Raw genomic sequence first — 19021 nt, forward strand, 5'->3', positions numbered from 1 at the left:
GACCCATTTGTGGCTTCAGACCATGACATCAAATCTACCCGACAGTATACAACGTGGTGAGGAAGAGATATGGTTTCATTTTCCACCAGCGTATACTTGTTTTGGGCGGAAGGAGTTCTGCTTAATCACTGGTCTACGATTCGGACACGATGATGTAGGCCGGTACACTCGTCATATCGCCCGCCCATCATGGTTATCCCGGGTTTTTCCGGATGAGTCAATGGAGAAGCCGAACCTACATGTCGACGACCTGAAGAAATTGTTTAATAAGAAAGCTGGTTTCACTCGGATGGATGACGTCGATGTTGTCCGAGTATGCCTTCTACTACTTGTGTATGCCGGCTTTTTAGGCAGAGAGGCCAGACAACCTATTCATCGGGAGCTAATAATATTGGTAGAGGACCTGAATGCATGGAATCTGTTTCCGTGGGGTTCGTATATATGGAAAGCTACCTGGACTAAGTTGTCGTCTGCCTTTGATGACCGCAAAAGTTTGCGGGGCGATGGGTCCAAATACACTTTGTCAGGCTTTGTTTGGGCCTTTAAGGTAAGAATTTCTATATAATGTTTCTAAAATTATAATTAATTATTTAACAATTACTAATTTTGTTATTATATTGTTTGTAGATTTGGATATTCGAGGCTTTCCCCAGCATGCGTACATATGCAATAAAAACGTCAAATGATATTCCCAGGGCTATTTCCTGGAAGAGGAAAACTCTGTTGGATTGGGAAGACTTAATACCATATGCGACAATAAATAATGTAAGTTAACACAAATACTTTCATATAATATATAAACAAGTTATTAATAGTAGACGTTTAACTTTGTTTGAGTTTTTATATTTTAGGAGGCCAACATTCCATTACAAAGACTGACACCCACGGAGGAAGAGCTTGCCACTGATTTGTCAATCATTTTGCAATCTTTTATTCTCTTTGCAATCATACGCCACGTACAGTTTTTGTCAATCATACACCTTGTTTCGAAACGATCTTTGCTTGATTTGTTAACTTTTAGTTGATAGCCATCTTCCACACATTTCGTATACAAAGCTATCTTCAAGTCTTCCTTTGTATCAAAACAATCATCTTTCTTGATACGAATAACTTTTGTGTAACAATCAACTGCTTTCTTTACCAACTCTTCTTCCGGTATCTGAAGTAATTCTGGCATATTCCAGTTATACGCCCGTGGCATTTTCTTTTCTTCGGGGACTTTTTCTTCTTCTTTTTCTTCTTCAGGATTATATGAATTACAGAATGGATGTTCAACATGTTCATTCACAGTCGTAACTTCCTCCTCATTATCATCAACAATATCTTCTTCGTCAACGGCTGTTTCATCATCAAAATTTGGGTATTGACCAATATCAAAATCATTACACGCAGGGTCTGTTTCTTCTTCTGAAACATCATCAAAATCCGTGTATTGACCAATATCAAAGTCCGGATATTGACTAAGACCAAATTTTGAATACTGACTAGTACTCACAATTTTTTCTGTTGGCTCATCATCGTCTAACTGGTCAATACGAAAACCGGAATTTGGTGCTGAAAGTTGATTGGGATTTGGATTAGAGAAAGGTTGTGGGTTTTGAGAAAAACTTAGTTGATTACTACCCGCTACTGACCCAACAATACTACTTCTAGGTTCAACAACATACAATGTAACATCATCTTGTGAAACACTAATGTAAGCAATGAATCGTTCAACATCTTCATTGTCGGTTAACAAATAAACTTTACCATTTCTCTGATAAGATAGCCTAAATCCACTTAGGGGCTCTAAATTCAATTTATTTGAAACACGTAGCATTAGAGTTTCATAAGTTAACTTTTGTAAAGACAATTTTAGTTGAAGATTCATGGGTAAAGGCATATATTGTAAAACACCATGAACATTATCCCATGACCCTCCAAAACACAAATCTATCCAAACATGATCAACATTAGATGATTTCATGGTTGTAAATTAATTTACTAAACAGACGAGCTGCGAAACTAAAACCTGTTGCCGGATTGGGAAGGATGTCGTTGGATATAGGAACGGATGTCGCCGGAGAGAGTGATAGATGGAGATGGAATGAGTTGCGATTTAGGGATTTAGTTTATGATTTCAGTGTTATATACCCAAAATTTTAGTGTTGTGATTTACAGATTCTCGTTGCGATTTACGGATTATCGTTGCGATTTACAGATTCTCGTTGCGATTTACGGATTATCGTTGCGATTTACAGATACGCGTTGCGATATACGGATACGCATTGCGATTTACCCATACGCGTTGCGATTTACGGATACACGTTGCGATTTACGGATACGCGTTGCGATTTATGTGTTCGCGTTGCGATTTTCATATTCGCGTTGCGATTTTGGAAAATCGCAATGCGAATTTGTACTATCGCATTGCGATTTTCAAGAATCGCGTTGCGATTTTGGAAACTGATTTGCGATTCTGGGGATCGCGTTGCGATTTTTATTTCGCGTTGCGATTTTGTTGGTCATTTTGGCAAATTCAAAAAAAGTTGATTAAAATCGTATATTATAACTTTTTTTGGGTCACTGAGGCGATTTTCTCATAACATAAATTGAGTAATATTTTTAGTTTATTAAAAATATCAGTAGACTTCGCTCCTTCTCTGCCACCTTGATTAAAATCTGAGCGGCGTGAAGACAGGTGTTTGCTTGTGGCAGCTCCACATCAATTGCATTTCAATAAATTCTAAACTCTTACAGTTACGGCTGAAGCTTTGGGGCCTTTTGAGGGAAGAAAAGAAAAAAGACAATGGCGGATCGTTTCTTCCCCAACGAATTGCCGGACTTCGTAGCCGAAACAACACACCACGAACAAGAAACCGGAGATACTCTGATCAAACTCCTTTCCATGCCTTACTCTTCTCTCTCTCAACATCTCAAACGCACCGCTCTGGACCTCAAAGAGACCGTTGCTCTCTCTCTCTCTCTCTCTTTCTCTCTCTCTCTCTCATGTTTTCTCTGCTTTGTTTTTTGCTTCAACCTCACCAAATGTTTGCGTTATTGACGCAGATAACACTGGAAACGTGGGGGGTGACCTCGCAAAATGTCTCCGATTTCACTCTCTATTGTGGCACTCTCGGCACGGCTTTCCTGCTCTTCAAATCCTATCGACTTACCAACAACGCCAACGATCTATCCCTCTGCTTAGCCATGGTTGATACTTGCAATTCCGTTTCCTTATCTTCTCGGTACACCAATCAGTTTCTTCCTTCTTTTTTTAATTAAATGGGTAAACTACGTGTACCCTAACTGTGATTTTTATTTTGTTTTGGTTATTCAATTTTTTTTTGTTATCTTATACCGTACTTAAATTGGGTAATATCAGTTCATACATCAAATCAATTTTGCTTTCTTGCTTCCATATTTTTTTCTTTTTCTTTTTTTTTTTGAAATATTCTTGCTCCCATACTTAAATTGGGTCATATATATATAAATGTAACAATAGGGATGTAACCTTTTTATGTGGTCGAGCTGGTGTTTGTGCTCTTGGTGCTGTAGCCGCAAGCTATACTGGAAATCAAGAACTGGTTAATCATTACTTAACCCAGTTTAGAGAGGTACTCTGCTGATGTTTTTTTCAACCTTATGGCTGCTTGCTTTTATTTTTTTGTTTAAATTGTAATTTTTATGATTAAATGAAACAGATTAAGCTCTCAAGGAATCTCCCTAATGAGTTGTTGTATGGAAGAGCCGGGTATTTATGGGCTTGCTTGTTCTTAAACAAACATTTCGGTGAAGGGACTATCCCTTCTACAACTAAAGTAAGTATATACATGTTAGTGATATATCATTGTAAATGAGGGTGGATCAGAAGTGAAATTTTTTAATTGTGCAGCGTGCAGTTGTTGATGAAATTATCAAGGATGGAAGGGCCTTAGGGAAGAAAGGAGGAGGAAGTCCTTTGATGTTTGAATGGTATGGAGAAAAGTATTGGGGTGCTGCGCATGGATTGGCAGGTATTTTGCATGTTTTAATGGGCATGGAGTTGAAACCCGATGAGGCCGAGGATGTAAGAAGCACTCTTAGATACATGATTAGGAATCGATTCCCGAGTGGGAACTACCCTGCAAGTGAACAAGATAGAAAGTATGATGTTCTTGTCCATTGGTGCCATGGAGCCCCTGGGATTGCACTCACTCTTGTCAAGGCCGCTGAGGTATGATTACAATTTGTCAAGTTTAGTTCAAAGCTCTCGTGAAAACTATATTTGAATGAATTCAAAATATTCTGATGTTTCCCAAAAAGGGGCAAATTAGTAGATTATTTCTGTGTTTGATAGTTAAAGTATTCCTACAATGAGGCTTACTTATTTGCAAAAGCATGTAGTTAATTCAGGTTTTTGATTTACATTGTAGCTACTAGAGAGGGAAATAAGGCATAGCCTCTTAGAATTGCTAGAATTTTTTACTGCCATTGGTAAATATTAAGCATTAATGGATTCACCACACTCGGTATTGCTTGAATGGAATTCAAGTACTTTAATTTGTGAACTGTGAGAGAATTAAAAATACCAAAAATAAAAGAACAATTAGTGAACTGTGAGAGAATTAGAATTTATTAGAAATTCTGTGTTCTTTAGGTATTTGGAGATGATGAATTTCTGGAGGCAGCTATGGATGCAGCAGAGGTAGTGTGGAACCGTGGGTTGCTGAAGCGAGTAGGAATTTGCCATGGCATTAGTGGGAATGCGTATGTTTTTCTCTCGCTTTACCGAAAAACAGGCAATGTAAAGTTCTTATATAGGGCAAAAGCATTTGCAATCTTTTTGCTGGATCAAGCTCACATGCTTATATCCAAGGGAGAGATGCACGGAGGCGATAGCCCCTATTCCCTGTTTGAAGGGATTGGAGGTATGGCATACCTGTTCCTAGACATGATTGAGCCCCTAGGCTCCAGATTCCCTGCATATGAACTCTAACTTGTAAACTAGTACGGTAAATCAGTAGGTATTACTTGTCTACTTTCTTGGAATACATATGTACTTGGGAAACACTTGCAATTAGGGTGTAAATGAATCGAGCCTGAACAAATAAAACTACAAAACTGTGTTCGTGTTCTTTTTTTTTTTTTAATTTTTAAGATGTTTATGTTCGTTTTGTATTTAAAGTTTTCGTGTTTGTTTGTTTAGCTTTAGCCAATAACACTCTATCTATCTTTTTATTTGCGAGCCAAAGAAAAATGGTGAAATTACACCACTAGTCCTTAAGTTCCTTAAACTTCATACTTTGAACTTCAAAGTTTATCTTGTGTTTAATTTAGTCCATATATTCACCCCTATTTAAAATTTAGAAAAATAAAAGAAAAAGGAGAAATGAGTAAATTAGCTTAGAAATGAGTAAATTAATGAATTTGTTCGTGAATATTAATTCAATTAATACATTTATGTTCGTGTCTGTTCATTTATTAAATGAACATAAAAGAATGGTAAATAATTTATTGAATACAACTTTGCTTATTGACACACCTCTACTTGCTATGAATTATCTGCAAATTATGAGATGGGTCGAAACATCTACTAGGTTACCTCGCATAGAACATGACAATCAAAGCGGAACACGCATAAACTAAAAACCGCAACGATTACCTCGCAGAATTGGTAATAATAATGCGAAAGGGATCCATGGAGAGTAAATCCAACGAGGCCGGATCTGAGCAGGCGTATCCGGCCGAAGTCGAAAAGAGGCTTTCCTTCATACCCACTTATTGCTATTTTAGCTATCACCGGATTGGCTTTAAGAGCTTGTTCGTATGCGACCCAATTATGTTCCGGAACATATCGGAGTACCTCATAAAGCGTCCATCCCTGAGAGTAACCAAATAATTGCAGGGATATAAAACACAATAAGTAGCAGAAAAACAATATCTAGATTATAGCACTTAAATTTTCTCTTGGTTTTATTATGAGGATTACGGCTTCCATTTACAAAAACGATTCTGTTGCATGCTCAATTCTTATGTAGGGAAGAAAGGTTCAAAAATCGCGCGCAAAACAATTGGTTTTTGAAAACTCACCTGCATAAACCTCAAATTTATCACTAAGTTCAATAAAATCATAAATGAAGATCTCTTTCTCTTTTTTTCCTCCAAGCAAAGCTTCAGCTTTCATGGTTAGTTTAGAAATTTATAAACACCTAAAATAATTCAAAATTAAAATTAAAAAATGAACGGAAGAAGCTAACCAACTCTAGCAAATAAAGAAGTAAAACTTAGAACTACTATCGATGGTAAATACCTTTATCAAAACAATAAAAAACCAAGAGACAAGCTCATTTGAATTGAACCTAGGAGATAACTAACATGCCAGTAATCATGTTCAATTGTAAGCAGCTTAGACGCAGCAAGTGTGCCAAATCCAAGAAAAATAGATGCATTGAACGCTCTACTACTCATCTTCTTGACATCATCATCACCACCTCCCATATCATCACCAGAAGATTCCGAAATTTTGGACGCATTTGGCTTCTTGGCTTTATCGGAATGGTCAGTCTTGAATGGAGCCAATTCTTTGCCCTCCGTGACTGATCCGATGACCCAATTTATTCTGTTTTTGGTCCTGAGCTTGAATGGGTTCGGGTTGGTTTTGCAAGAGAAAGCAGTTGAGAGAAGAACTGTAGTGAAATCGTAGAACTTGTGGGATTCGACTATTGGTTTGAAAACAGCTGAGGGTTTATGGCCGGAGGTACTGTTCACAGCGGCCGAGGATCCGAGGTTCAGTAGAGTAGGAGGTTCAAGTAAGTTGGATATTATTCAAATACTTGATTGGTTTATTGAAGATGTTTTATGATTAATGATTGGCATAATATCGCATTATCAAAATGAATGAATGAGCCTAAAATACGCGTAAGCTCATCTTCCCCTATTTTGTTTTAAAAAAATTATCACTTTGCACGCTCTCTTTTATATTCTGTTAGGTTAATTGTTCGTTGGTATATTCATTATTATTTAATTTTTTAGAAATATTTATAAATTACTGAGTTGTTAGCAGTAATTGCGGCCGCCATATTACTCTTTTTTTTTTTGCAGATTGTTTAATATTTGGTATAGGCACAATTTCAAGTGAAAACCAGTGTTTCAATGTATATGGTTAAATAAAAAAAATATGATTTTTGAATAATGACCTGATTAGTGACAGAAAACAGCCATGCAAAACTCTCTCGCAAACTCTCCCCATAAAAAACCCTAGTGAATCCCCGCCGATAAACCTAGCCCCACCCAAAGAACCATACCGACTACCTCCAGCAGAACCCCCTGACACCAGGATAGTGGATCGAATGTTAGAAGATTACAAGATGGAAAATTCTGAAACCCCAAAAAGCATCGAATCCTCGTTGAAGAATATTCAAGAATCAAGGGAAGCAAGGAACTCGGAAGAACAGGATCAAGAACCGATCAACCTTGAAGATCGTGACGTACAGATGACAGACGGAAACACAGGTAAGAAAGAAGAGGACAAGAACAGAGCCGATGCAAACATAGGTCAAAACCTAAGGTCGCAAACGTATGCTGGAATAGTAGCTGGACAATCTAAAATTACTGCCGCCTTAGAAACACCCCTTAATCTTGACAATGTCATCATAGAAGAAGGCGACATAGTAATCGACACAAACGGTCCTATCCCATTAGTCGGCTTCTCGGAGAAAGTCCATGACAGGATCGATCAGAGCATGAAGAGATCCATCATAGTAAGTGTCATAACCATTTTTTAGGTAAAATAATTAAATATTATTTAAAAAAACGATTATTACTTTAATTTTGAAAAATGAAGGGTTATGAATTGATTTGGATTAAATTAAAACAGAGTCGCCATCGATCTTTGGGTTAGGTAGGTCGAATACCTAAAAAAATTTATTTTTTAAGACAAAAAGTTGGTCTGCATTTACAAAGATTCGACTAAAACATGTTCGGGAGTCGATTACTCGTGGGAAAAGATTAGCACCCGCCCAAAATTGGTACTGAATCGCTTACACGTTGTCGTAACTGGTAGAACTTATGAATCGAATATGAAATTAAAATATAATCCATTTATTGAACTTTGATTAATTTGCTTCGAATTAATTAATTAGTGAAAAAAAATTTAACTCAAAAAGAAACCTCAAAATTAACAATTCTCCGTCGAAAAAAACTATTTCGACTACTTATCCGTAAAAAATATTCTCTTCGATAAAACGCGAATAAGTTGATGTTCTCATTAAACAAAAATAAGTTGATTAACTAAAAAATGAATCGAATATGAAATAAATCAATATTTGCATAACATAACATAAACGACCATTTATAAACGTGCATTGCATCATTTGAATTAAAATCAAATTAATTAGTAACATTAACTAAATTTATTTCAAGACCCATTTCGTTCGAACGTCGTTTTGGATTGTACCACTTCGATCAAGTTATACTTTCCACGCCCGTTCTACAAATATGTATTCTTGAAATTTCATTCGAGTGATGGCAAATAAAGGAATTTAAAATCAATAGCTAAAAAATAAAAGAATACATTTTTAATTATGTAAAGGATCCAATATGAAAATATAAATTGAAATACATAAATAAAATAAGTACATGCGTAACAAAGACGTAAATTTCATACAAAATACATACATTAATTACATGATTTATATATATATATATATGCATATATACATGAAATAATAACTGTCAATAAAACAAAGTTACAAATTAAAATTAAAATGTGCATCTACGAATAAGATATGTTAAAATACAGACAAATCATATTTAACAAAAAAATTAAAATAATCTAATATAATATACACTTACATAAAAATATATGAATAGACACTTACATAAAAAATAACAAATTAATTAAAATAATTTCAGGAGATAAGAATACAGATCATCAAGGACTAACAAGCAATAAACCCAAAGTATCAAAGCTTTAGATACAAGATTAAAATGAATACTACGCTAAATATAAAAACCAGAACATGAAATCCACAATTTTATATCTTAATATATACGTAGGATCGAAATGAATATTGTGCAAAATCAGCAGCCTATAGTATGAACATATAAACAAATAATAGTATACTGATGAGGACTAAAATAGAACATAAAATAATTAACGATCTCGAAATAGGAATATAACATTTTTATAAAGTGACCATAATGAAACTTTTACAAACCAGAGAACCTCCCTGTGTGGTTCACCCATGCGCTGATGACATGAAACCCTAAGGCTCAAAACGACGCCGTTTCACTCGGTGCTTATATATCCATTTTAAGTGTTTAGAAACCCACTATTCTCCCATTTCAATCTCTGCCCGAAAAAAAAAGAAAGGAGAACTCTCCCAGACTCTCCAAACAGCCGCCGATCCACGGCGCTTCCAACGGCCAAGAGGCAATCGGCGCTTAAAACAACCACCGCAAAGCCCCACTTATCCCTCCTCTTTCCTTTTCCTAAATCCAACCTAAGAACCGAGCCCTTTATCCCTCAAAGCTTTAAACAAAACCCTTACCTTCGAAACAAATGGACCTCTATTCCGATGAAGCAACGGTGGTGGTCGAAAAAGGGTAAGATTATCACTCTATCTCTCTTTTATTTTGAGATTTCTTCTCTTTTTAAGCCGAATGTCTCTCTATTTTATGGTTTTCTTATGCTCAAAATCTTTTTTTATTTCTAAAAACCCGAATGGCCTCCTTTTTGTTGCTGCATGTGCTTTAATCTTGTTTGTTGGGTGAGATGATGATGATATCTAGAATAGGGGTATGAGTCTCACTGATTTTGCAGGATTAAATCCCGTAAAAATCGGGATTTAGGTTATATTTTATTTGGGGTTTTTAAATTTGGGGAGTTGGTGCACTGTAGATGATAACTTGGGGTTGATTTGTTTTCTGTTTTTGCAGGAACCGATCACTGTTCGATGGATGGACTCCCATCGGCTCCGATGGTGGCGGCGACGAGGGAAACAGTCGGCTTGAGCGGCTGAGAAATTGAAGAGTTGAGGGCGGCGACGGCTGAGCTTTGGTTTAGTGTTTGAAACCCTAATTGTTTAGGGTTATCATATGATGGGCTCAGGTTAAGCCTAGGTTGGGCCTTGTAATTACTGTTGGGCTTCTGGTCATTGCTGGGCCTGCAAAATATGTAACATGTAAATTAATAATAAAAATACATAAACATAATAATAATTATAATAATAATAAATATTTAACAAAAAAATTCGGACAAAAACGAGTGTCTATAGTAAGATTACTAGATGACGAATAGGGTAAAAAAAAATACTGGAACGAATTCAACTATTGTGGAAACCCAAAGGCAATTTTCAGGTGGCGGATCTCGATAGTGACTACTATCTAGTGATGCTAGAGATAGAATGAGACTACGTGAGAGTACTTACAGAAGGGTCGTGGACCGTTTATGGAAGCTATCTAACCGTCTAACCCTGGAGTAGATCCTTCTCCATATCTGAAAACTATCCGTCGCAAATAGTCGTATTGGTAAGAATTCCCACACTACCATATCGATATTACTCTAAAGTCTTTTTTAAATGCATTGCATCAATCATAGGAAAAGTGGTCAAGATCGATTATAAAACACAACGGAGGCCGAGGAAAATTTGCCAGATTAGCAGTCATAGTAGATCTCAATAAACCATTAATTCCCGGTATTTGAATCGATGGGACCCTCCAACAACTGGAGTACGAGGGACTCCAGCAAATATGCTGCAAGTGTGGCAAGTATGGACATCTAACAGAAGCGTGTGGAGTCTCCTCCACATCAGGCAACATACAAGGACAAGATAAAGGACCAGAACAGGGTAACAACACTATGGAACCCAATGAAGATAATATATATGCCCCATGGATGGTTACATCATTCAAAAGAAGACCAACACGACGCACGCAGAACATATCAAATGAAGGTACAAAGAAAACGAACAACAGATATGGATCTAGATTTCAAGCACTAGGAACGAAAACTCTGGAAGACACAATTTTACCTCAAGCTCTAAGAGAAACTGTCGACCAAGGGGAGCAGATAAACGTAGAAGGAAGCGAAATCCGAAACTCAAAACATCAACAGAATGAGACCAGTCCCAAGATCACTCACATAGTTACCGTTTCAAAGGAAGTCACCCCCCATATGCAAGCTAAGGATACTAATAAGGCAAACAACACATCATCCACCCCAACTATCACGATACCTAATGGAACAAAAGCAACAGTAAACACCACCCGAAGAACAAACGCAGGTAAAGGTAACCACTTTGCAGTGGCTATCATTGAAGATGGACTTAAAAAAACAAGGAGAAACATAATGCATGGGAAAGGAAACTAAGTAGAAGTGGCCAAACCGAGACCTGGTTTAAACCGAAAAGACCTTAAAACAAGAAGAACAAAGGAGAGCGGTAGCTCAACCCGAGAAGCTTTGACGGAGTGGGCGAAATCAATGGAACAACGACTAGACACTACAAGCTTTTGAACAAAGAGCCAAGTGATATCATAATACAAAACCATGTCGCGGATAACATCACCATGGACACCGGACAAAACAAAAATACGATGATGACACTAGAAACCTCAAATTCGAATGAACAACCTGGTTTGGTAGAGGTGCAGGTACAAGAAGCAATGACCACCCAGATGGAGGAGCAAGGAAGTCTTATAACCAACACAACTTCCCAATGATTAATTTCCTCTTTTTGAACTGTCAAGGGGCAGCAAGCCCATCTTTTCGAAGACATTTTAAGGAACTCTGCCGTAATCATAATCCCAAGGTGGCCGCTATCTTTGAAACCAAGATAAGTGACATCACGGCGGACAAAGTAATAGCAAGGTTAGGCTACACAAATTCATTCCGAATGGAAGTGAATGGATTTAGTGGAGAAATCTGGATTTTATGGAATGATACGGTGCAAATCGAAACTCTAACTGTGTTTCCTCAATATGTGCATGCACGAGCACAAGAGGAAGAGAGTTCTAAATGGTTATATTTCACAGCTGTATTCGGCAGCCCACATGTGATGAGAAGGAAAGAGTTATGGGATCCCCTAACAGCGTTAAATTCGAGGAATACGGAAGCATGAATGCTGGGAGATGATTTCAACGTCGCACTACGAATGGAAGAAAAGAAAGGAGGAGCAAGTCAAGGTAATGGTACCAGCAGAGGATTCCATCACTTTATCTTCAACTCCGAATTAATGGAGCTTGAATTTAGGGGATCAGAGTTTACATGGAAATGAGGGAATCTATGGAAAAGACTGGATCGATGCCTCGTCAACGAAAAATGGGCTAATCTATACCCCGTGTCCATCGTTACACACCTTGATCGCGTGGGTTCAGATCATTATCCTTTGCTCTTACTCCGGAAAGAACAGACTGCACTTCAGGGAAACCATTCCGATTCATTGCCGCATGGCAAGAACACCCGAAATTCCCTAAGCTTGTTCGAGAAACATGGAGAAACATGGAACAGTGATAACGATGTCCTAACGAACATAGCAACTTTCAAAGCCAAAGTCTCAAGGTGGAACAGTTCAGTATTCGGACATATTGGAAAACGGAAAAATCATCTGCTTGCAAGAATTAGAGGCATCGACAGAGCATAAAAGAGAGCATACTCGGAGAGACTAGTTCAGTTAGACGCTGAGCTAAGAGCAAAACTAGACGAAGTTCTCGAACAAGAAAAAAGTCTTTGGACGCAGAAATCAAGACTTCAATGGATATGCCATGGAGACAAAAACACAGGTTCTTCCATGCTACTACAATGCAACGAAGAAGGATAAATTACATCCCAAAATTAAGCGACAAGACGATAGCTGGTGCTTGGAACAGGAACAACTGAGAGCTATGGCAGTAGACTTCTACAAAAAATTATTCTCAAGCTCCAAGGAAGGAGATCAACAGTATGATATTAAAGGCCAATTTCCATTGAACCAAGAGAACTTCCAGGAGGAAATCAATCAAGCAATCACAGATGAAGAAGTCAAACAAGTGGTTTTTGACATGGCGCCGTTAAAAGCACCAGGAGTAGACGGATTTCACGCTCTCATCGACCAATGAAATTGGAACGTGGTAGGAAACAACATCTGTAGCTTTGTAAAGGACATTTTTGCAGGGAAACCATTTGAGGAAGAACTAAATCGAACGCTTATTGTGCTCATACCAAAGGTCAAAGGGTCAGAGACGATCACCCAATTCAGGCCGATTAGCCACTGCTCAGTTCTTTATAAAATCGTAACGAAAATCAGTCAACCGAATCAAACCATACATGATACATTGGGTTTCACTAAACCAAACAAGTTTCGTACCTGGAAGATCAATCACAGAGAACATCATTATCGCACAAGAAGTTATGCATTCCATGCGCTCTAAAACCGAAAAGAGAGGATTTATCGCGATCAAGATAGCTTTGTAAAAGGCGTATGATCGACTCAAATGGTCATTTATAGATTATACCCTACAGGACATTGGATTACCAGAAAACTTGCGTCATTTAATTATGCGTTGTGTATCGATGCAAGTTGTCGTAACCGGTTTTCGTCCGGGCACGATATTTTACTTGGCGGGAAAAATAAAATTAATAAATAAATAATTTTGATTTTAAAAAATATTTTGGGAGTCACCATTGACTTTTTTTGGGTTAGGTAGATCAAATACCTAAAAATAATCTTTTAAAATAGTTTTAAATAAAACATAATTTAAAAGATAAAACTGATATGCGTATAACCAAAAGTTTTAGTAAAAAATGATTCGTGGTCGATTACGTTTAGGGAAGGATTAGCACTCTTATAACGCCCAAAATTGGTACTCATTAATTATAAATTGTCTCTATTATTGGAAATTTTAAGAATTCAAAAATATTTTTAATTTATAATCCTGTTATTTCAAATTTATTAATATAATTTTAATAAAATATATTAATATATATAAATAAGATATTTATTTATTTAGAAATATCAGAAAAGGACTTCTAGGTGCTTTAAGACAGTCCATTTCTTAAAATAAAAAAATAAATAAACATTAATAAAACATTTATCTAAAAATAATTAAAATATATATAATTTTAAAATATTTATTTTAAAAATATTAGAAAATGTACATCTAGTTGCTTTAAGACTGCCCTTTCTTAATATTGAAAAATAAATAAATATTATTTATAAAATTAATCAAATAATATAATATTAATAAGACTAAAATTAAAGAAATATAAAATGAAGAAAAATATAATAATATAAATAAAACTATATATATATTTGTTTTCATAAATACAATATTTAATTAAATATATTTTTATATAACAAAAATAAAATAATAATAAAATTACTAATTTAAACATATTGTATTTTAAAGTATAATAATTTGCAAAATAATGACTGAAATAAATGGAATTAAAATAACAGGAATGAAATGTAAAATATTAAAATGTATAGTTCTAACTCGAAATCATATAAGATTTAAGTGAGTAAAAGTGTAATTTACCCTAATTAATTTACCAGTGACTAAAATAATAATTATTAAAACCTAAGGGACTAAATTTATTATTTATCCTAAAGATATATAAACACTGATAATGACTAAATTATAAATAAATAAAATTTAGAAACAAAATCAAAATACATAAAAATTCAATTACAGTGACTAAGATAGAATTTTATAAAACCCAGAGTACTGCGGACGAGGTTTTCCCATGTGGGAAATTACGTAGGTACCCTCCCCAAAATGGCATCGTTTGGGGAGGGGTTTTAATACCCCAAATGGCCGGTCCTTCAGGCCATTCCCCCACCATTTTTCACTTTCTTCTTCTCTCTCTAGAAGAGAGAGATATCAAAGGCTCTTCCCTCTCTCTAAGTTTCCCTCGTCGGAGGGAAATCGACCACTGTTGGCCACCTTGTTCCGACACCGATCGCCGCTGCCGACGACCGTGAACTTGGAAAAATAGCCTAAACCGAACCTCTGTTTTCCCTAAACCCAAATCTATTTTTTTGTTTCTTAAAACTCTTTCAATAGACGTAGATCTAAACGAAAACCAAAGGTTTACCTCGGTTTACACACAAGTTTCCGGCGTCGTTTGGTCTCTTCGGGGTAAGTTTATTTTTCCTTAACTTTTCTTTCGGGTTTTCTCTTCTTATTTGCTGTTGGGGTTGCTATCGTTGTGGTTGTATATGTGCTTGCTTCGTTGTTTGTTGTTTTGCTCTCAGTTTTCTGTCTCTTCCGTTGGTTGTTGTCGATCTTTATCTCGCAGGTGTGGTGGCTTTTATAGCCACCTCCGGTGCTTGTCTCAGACCGGTCCCAAGAGTGGAAGCCTCGGTGAGTCACCAAAGCTATGCTGGTGACTCACCGTAGGAATGTAATATGGGTTGCCATCTGGTGTTCTGGAACCTACGGCGGCGAAGTCGCGTGGCAAAAGTATCGCCGCGTGGCAAAAGTAGCGTCGGCAAGGCTGATTGGGTCACTTGGCAGTAGAGTCGGCGGCTGCATAGTGTATCAGAGGCGTCTGGAAGATGTTGAGGCGGAGGTAGCAGTGCTAGGGTTTAGAAACCCTAGCTGAAACCCCAAATATTTAGGGTTTTTATCTAGTCTGGGCCAACTGTAAATGGGCCTTGTAAATGGGTTTAGGGTTGTGAGCCTCTAATGTATTTTTAATTAATTTATTAATAATAATAATAATAATAATAATAATAATAATAATATATAATAATAATAAAAGTAAACTGAAAAATTAGTGTCTACAGCTGCCTCTCTTTGCTTATTCTTGTGTTAACAAAAATAGAGCAAAGACGAAAAAGACAATAATTTTTCATTTGGCTTCTTTTCAGTATGATGGAAGTGTTGAAAACATCATGCACTGAAGGGCTTACAGATGACCCGAAGGTTTTGAAAACATCATGCACTGAAGGGCTTACAGATGACCCGAAGGTTTTGAAAACATCATGCACTGAAGGACTTACAGATGACTCGAAGGTTTTGAAAACATCATGCCCTGAAGGGATTACAGATGGCCCGAAGGTTTTGAAAACATCATGCACTGAATAGCTTACAGATGACCCGAAGGTTTTGAAAAAATCATGCACTGAAGGGCTTACAGATGACCCGAAGGTTTTGAAAACATCATGCACTGAAGGGCTTACAGATGACCCGAAGGTTTTTGAAAACATCATGCACTGAAGGGCTTACAGATAACTCGAAGGTTTTTGAAAACATCATGCACTGAAGGACTTACAGATGACCCGAATGTTTTGAAAACATCATGCACTGAAGGGCTTACAGATGACCCGAAGGTTTTTGAAAACATCATGCACTGAAGGACTTACAGATGACCCGAAGGTTTTGAAAACATCATTCACTGAAGGGCTTACAGATGACCCGAAGGTTTTTGAAAACATCATGCACTGAAGGACTTACAGATGACCCGAATGTTTTGAAAACATCATGAACTGAAGGGCTTACAGATGACCCGAAGGTTTTGAAAACATCATGCACTGAAGGGCTTACAGATGGCCCGAAGGTTTTTGATAACATCATGCACTGAAGGGCTTACAGATGACCCGAAGGTTTTTGAAAACATCATGCACTGAAGGACTTACAGATGACCCGAAGGTTTTGAAAACATCATGCACTGAAGGGCTTATAGATGACCTGAAGGTTTTTGAAAACATCATGCACTGAAGGACTTACAGATAACCCGAAGGTTTTGAAAAGATCATGCACTGAAGGACTTATAGATGTGGGAAATAGTTTACTAAGTAAGAAACTATGAAAATCGTTTTCTTACTATTCAACAATTTCATTTTTAGAAAAGATTAAATGAGAAACTTTGGAAATCATTTTCTCATTGAAATAACTTGTTGATTGGGTAACTTGCCCCATTTTAAAATAATGTTTCTTTTGTGGATTGCATCCATCTATTCTTCAGATGTTTGCGTGATTCCTGCATTTGCGGTTTTGAATACCTTCTTCTTGTAAGGTATTTTTCACCATGAATCTTCTTGTTCATATGAAGATTCGTAAAACTTCATGTTTGAATGCACTCAGATGTATCAATGTAATGTATTGTCTATTATACAAATGATGTTCTTATGAATGCATAAATGTTTATGCAATCTTCATTTGACTTCAAAGTGGTGAACTTGGTCTTCATTAACTTCATCATTTATTGTCAGGTTTACCTTTGGATATCAGTGTAGCAACCTATGCCATAAAGCTGAAGAACCATCTAATCAATCTTGTATCTTTGTATCTTTTTTATTTCATGAAAGTCTCAGAGGAAATGTTTCATTTATGGAACTCTTGCCGTAATCAGAATTATGACCTTGTTGCCCCATTTTATTGTGGATAACTTTCTTTGTCTGGGCTTGTGTTGAAATCCAATAAAGTTTTCATCTTTGAAAAGAGAATCTATCATCTTTGAATAGTGTAGATGTAGATGCCTGGCTTAGCAGAAATTAATTATGAGAGTAGAGTATGTTCTGATTTGACTCTTGAAACACATCACAAGAAGGATTTATCCTAATACCTTTCATGTCTCCACATATAATTGGATCTCGAATAAAGCAACTTGGACCTTATTATGTCGATATACTTAATACCAACCTGTCGTTCAAACTTAGTTGGCTCAACTAGTTTCTTGTTGTTCAAATTTCCGCTTCTCTTCTGTAGAAAGAAATCTTCATCATATCTCACTTCTGACTTTGAGGTTGAATAAGACATACTTTATCTTGTATCAATAAACGGTAACCATCTGACTACAACATTGGTTCAGCACCATAACTAGTTCGTAAAATATTTGACAAAACATTCATCATCTCATGTGGTTTCTTCCCACATTTCTGGTCAATGAAGCTCTTTGCATAGTGTTCAAAGCTTTTGTATAATGTCACAAGACCACTTGAGAATAAAACTTAGTGGGAATATAAGTGAGATGCTGGTATGACCAAAAAATTGGTCAAATTCACAAAATATGATAGTGTCGTATTGAATAAGAGACACTAACTGATCTTGATATGATTTTGGGCAAGGGCCAGTGTAATACTGATCATGTTTTTATTCCATAATGAGTGTTGTAGGAAGCATAAACACATCAACTATAGGATCCATGTAAAGAAGGAGGTCCATGGAATTATTGCTGCTGTAGATGAAATGCACATGATAAACCAAAATAGATGAAAACTCAGTTCGCCATGACTGGCAATGATAACCCCAGTAACAACGGGAATATGAATAACATAAGTTGAGCCTCTTTATTCAATGTCATCAAGTAAGCAAAAACTGTTGTGAAAAACATCTTCGTAGCCCCAAACAGTATGATTGAAACTAACTGCAATGAAGCTTAAAGAAATATTTCCAATCATCACCGACACACATAATATAAAATTCAAAGCCGAGATTTTGAGGGACTGAACCCTAGATCAAATAGTCTGCCTGGGGACCATTTTTATTCATGCAACTGTGATGTAGCTTAACAAAGAACATGTTGTTATGTGACAATTGATTAAGAAGATTGGGTATTTGAAACCATTCTTGCTAAATAAAATTTTGTTCAACAACAGGACCCTAATGCAACTGCCTGACGAACGAAGCAATTATGTATAGTCAGCTCGACTGCCACTGCTTCTCCATTTTCATTCTTCATATCTTTCTATCTCATTAGAAATATTTTCTCAAATCAATGATCTTTCTACAAGATATGGGCTTTCAGCATGCCCTAACATTTGCTGATACAAGCATTCAGAATATGCCAATATTCTTGATTCTGATTGAAAGGGGATTTCAACATGCCCCATCATTTGTTTCTTGTTAATATGAGCCTTCAAAATGCCCCACATGGATCTGTTTTTATCTGAAATGGGCTTTCAAGATGCCCCAATATTCTATTTCTGGTTCATTTTCAACGTCCATTTGATTTCAATATCATGATCCCCACGAGGTCCAATTTTGACAATGTAATGTTGTTGGTACTTGCAGCTTTATTCATTCCCCAAATCTGTTTATCTTGAATACTCTCATTCTGGTGACACTAAACAACAAT

At 36.5% G+C, this 19021-nt stretch overlaps 2 protein-coding genes across 2 annotated transcripts; one reads left to right on the forward strand and one right to left on the reverse strand.

Annotated features, from left to right (window-relative positions):
- Window positions 1–2720: 2720 nt before the first annotated feature.
- On the forward strand, window positions 2721–5111 carry LOC120159352 (lanC-like protein GCL2). Its single transcript, XM_039169959.1, has 6 exons — window positions 2721–2947; window positions 3049–3227; window positions 3485–3596; window positions 3684–3800; window positions 3875–4195; window positions 4619–5111. Exons 1-6 carry the CDS (start codon window positions 2789–2791, stop codon window positions 4955–4957), a joined length of 1227 nt encoding a protein of 408 aa, XP_039025890.1. The 5' UTR covers window positions 2721–2788; the 3' UTR covers window positions 4958–5111.
- A 443-nt stretch (window positions 5112–5554) lies between these two features.
- On the reverse strand, window positions 5555–7040 carry LOC120159368. The gene is made up of 3 exons (XM_039169965.1): window positions 7011–7040; window positions 6337–6666; window positions 5555–5842 (listed from the first exon to the last, which is right to left on the reverse strand). The coding sequence occupies exons 1-3, from the start codon at window positions 7038–7040 to the stop codon at window positions 5555–5557; spliced, it is 648 nt and encodes a 215-aa protein (XP_039025896.1).
- Window positions 7041–19021: the final 11981 nt, after the last annotated feature.

Source organism: Hibiscus syriacus, unplaced genomic scaffold (genome assembly GCF_006381635.1).
Source record: "Hibiscus syriacus cultivar Baekdansim isolate YM2019G1 unplaced genomic scaffold, ASM638163v2 tig00111358_pilon, whole genome shotgun sequence".
In the NCBI taxonomy this organism is placed as follows: Eukaryota; Viridiplantae; Streptophyta; class Magnoliopsida; order Malvales; family Malvaceae; genus Hibiscus; species Hibiscus syriacus.

Bases quoted from the DNA above. Each gene is read 5' to 3' on its own strand.
- LOC120159352 (XM_039169959.1), top strand. From the start codon at position 2,789: ATGGCGGATCGTTTCTTCCCCAACGAATTGCCGGACTTCGTAGCCGAA. The intron at 3,597-3,683 runs GTACTCTGCTGA...TAAATGAAACAG, and splicing joins ACTTAACCCAGTTTAGAGAG to ATTAAGCTCTCAAGGAATCT. The intron at 4,196-4,618 runs GTATGATTACAA...TGTGTTCTTTAG, and splicing joins CTCTTGTCAAGGCCGCTGAG to GTATTTGGAGATGATGAATT.
- LOC120159368 (XM_039169965.1), bottom strand. From the start codon at position 7,040: ATGGCGGCCGCAATTACTGCTAACAACTCA. The intron at 6,667-7,010 runs GTAATTTATAAA...GAATCCCACAAG, and splicing joins CAATTACTGCTAACAACTCA to TTCTACGATTTCACTACAGT. The intron at 5,843-6,336 runs GTTAGTTATCTC...GGTTACTCTCAG, and splicing joins TTGAACATGATTACTGGCAT to GGATGGACGCTTTATGAGGT.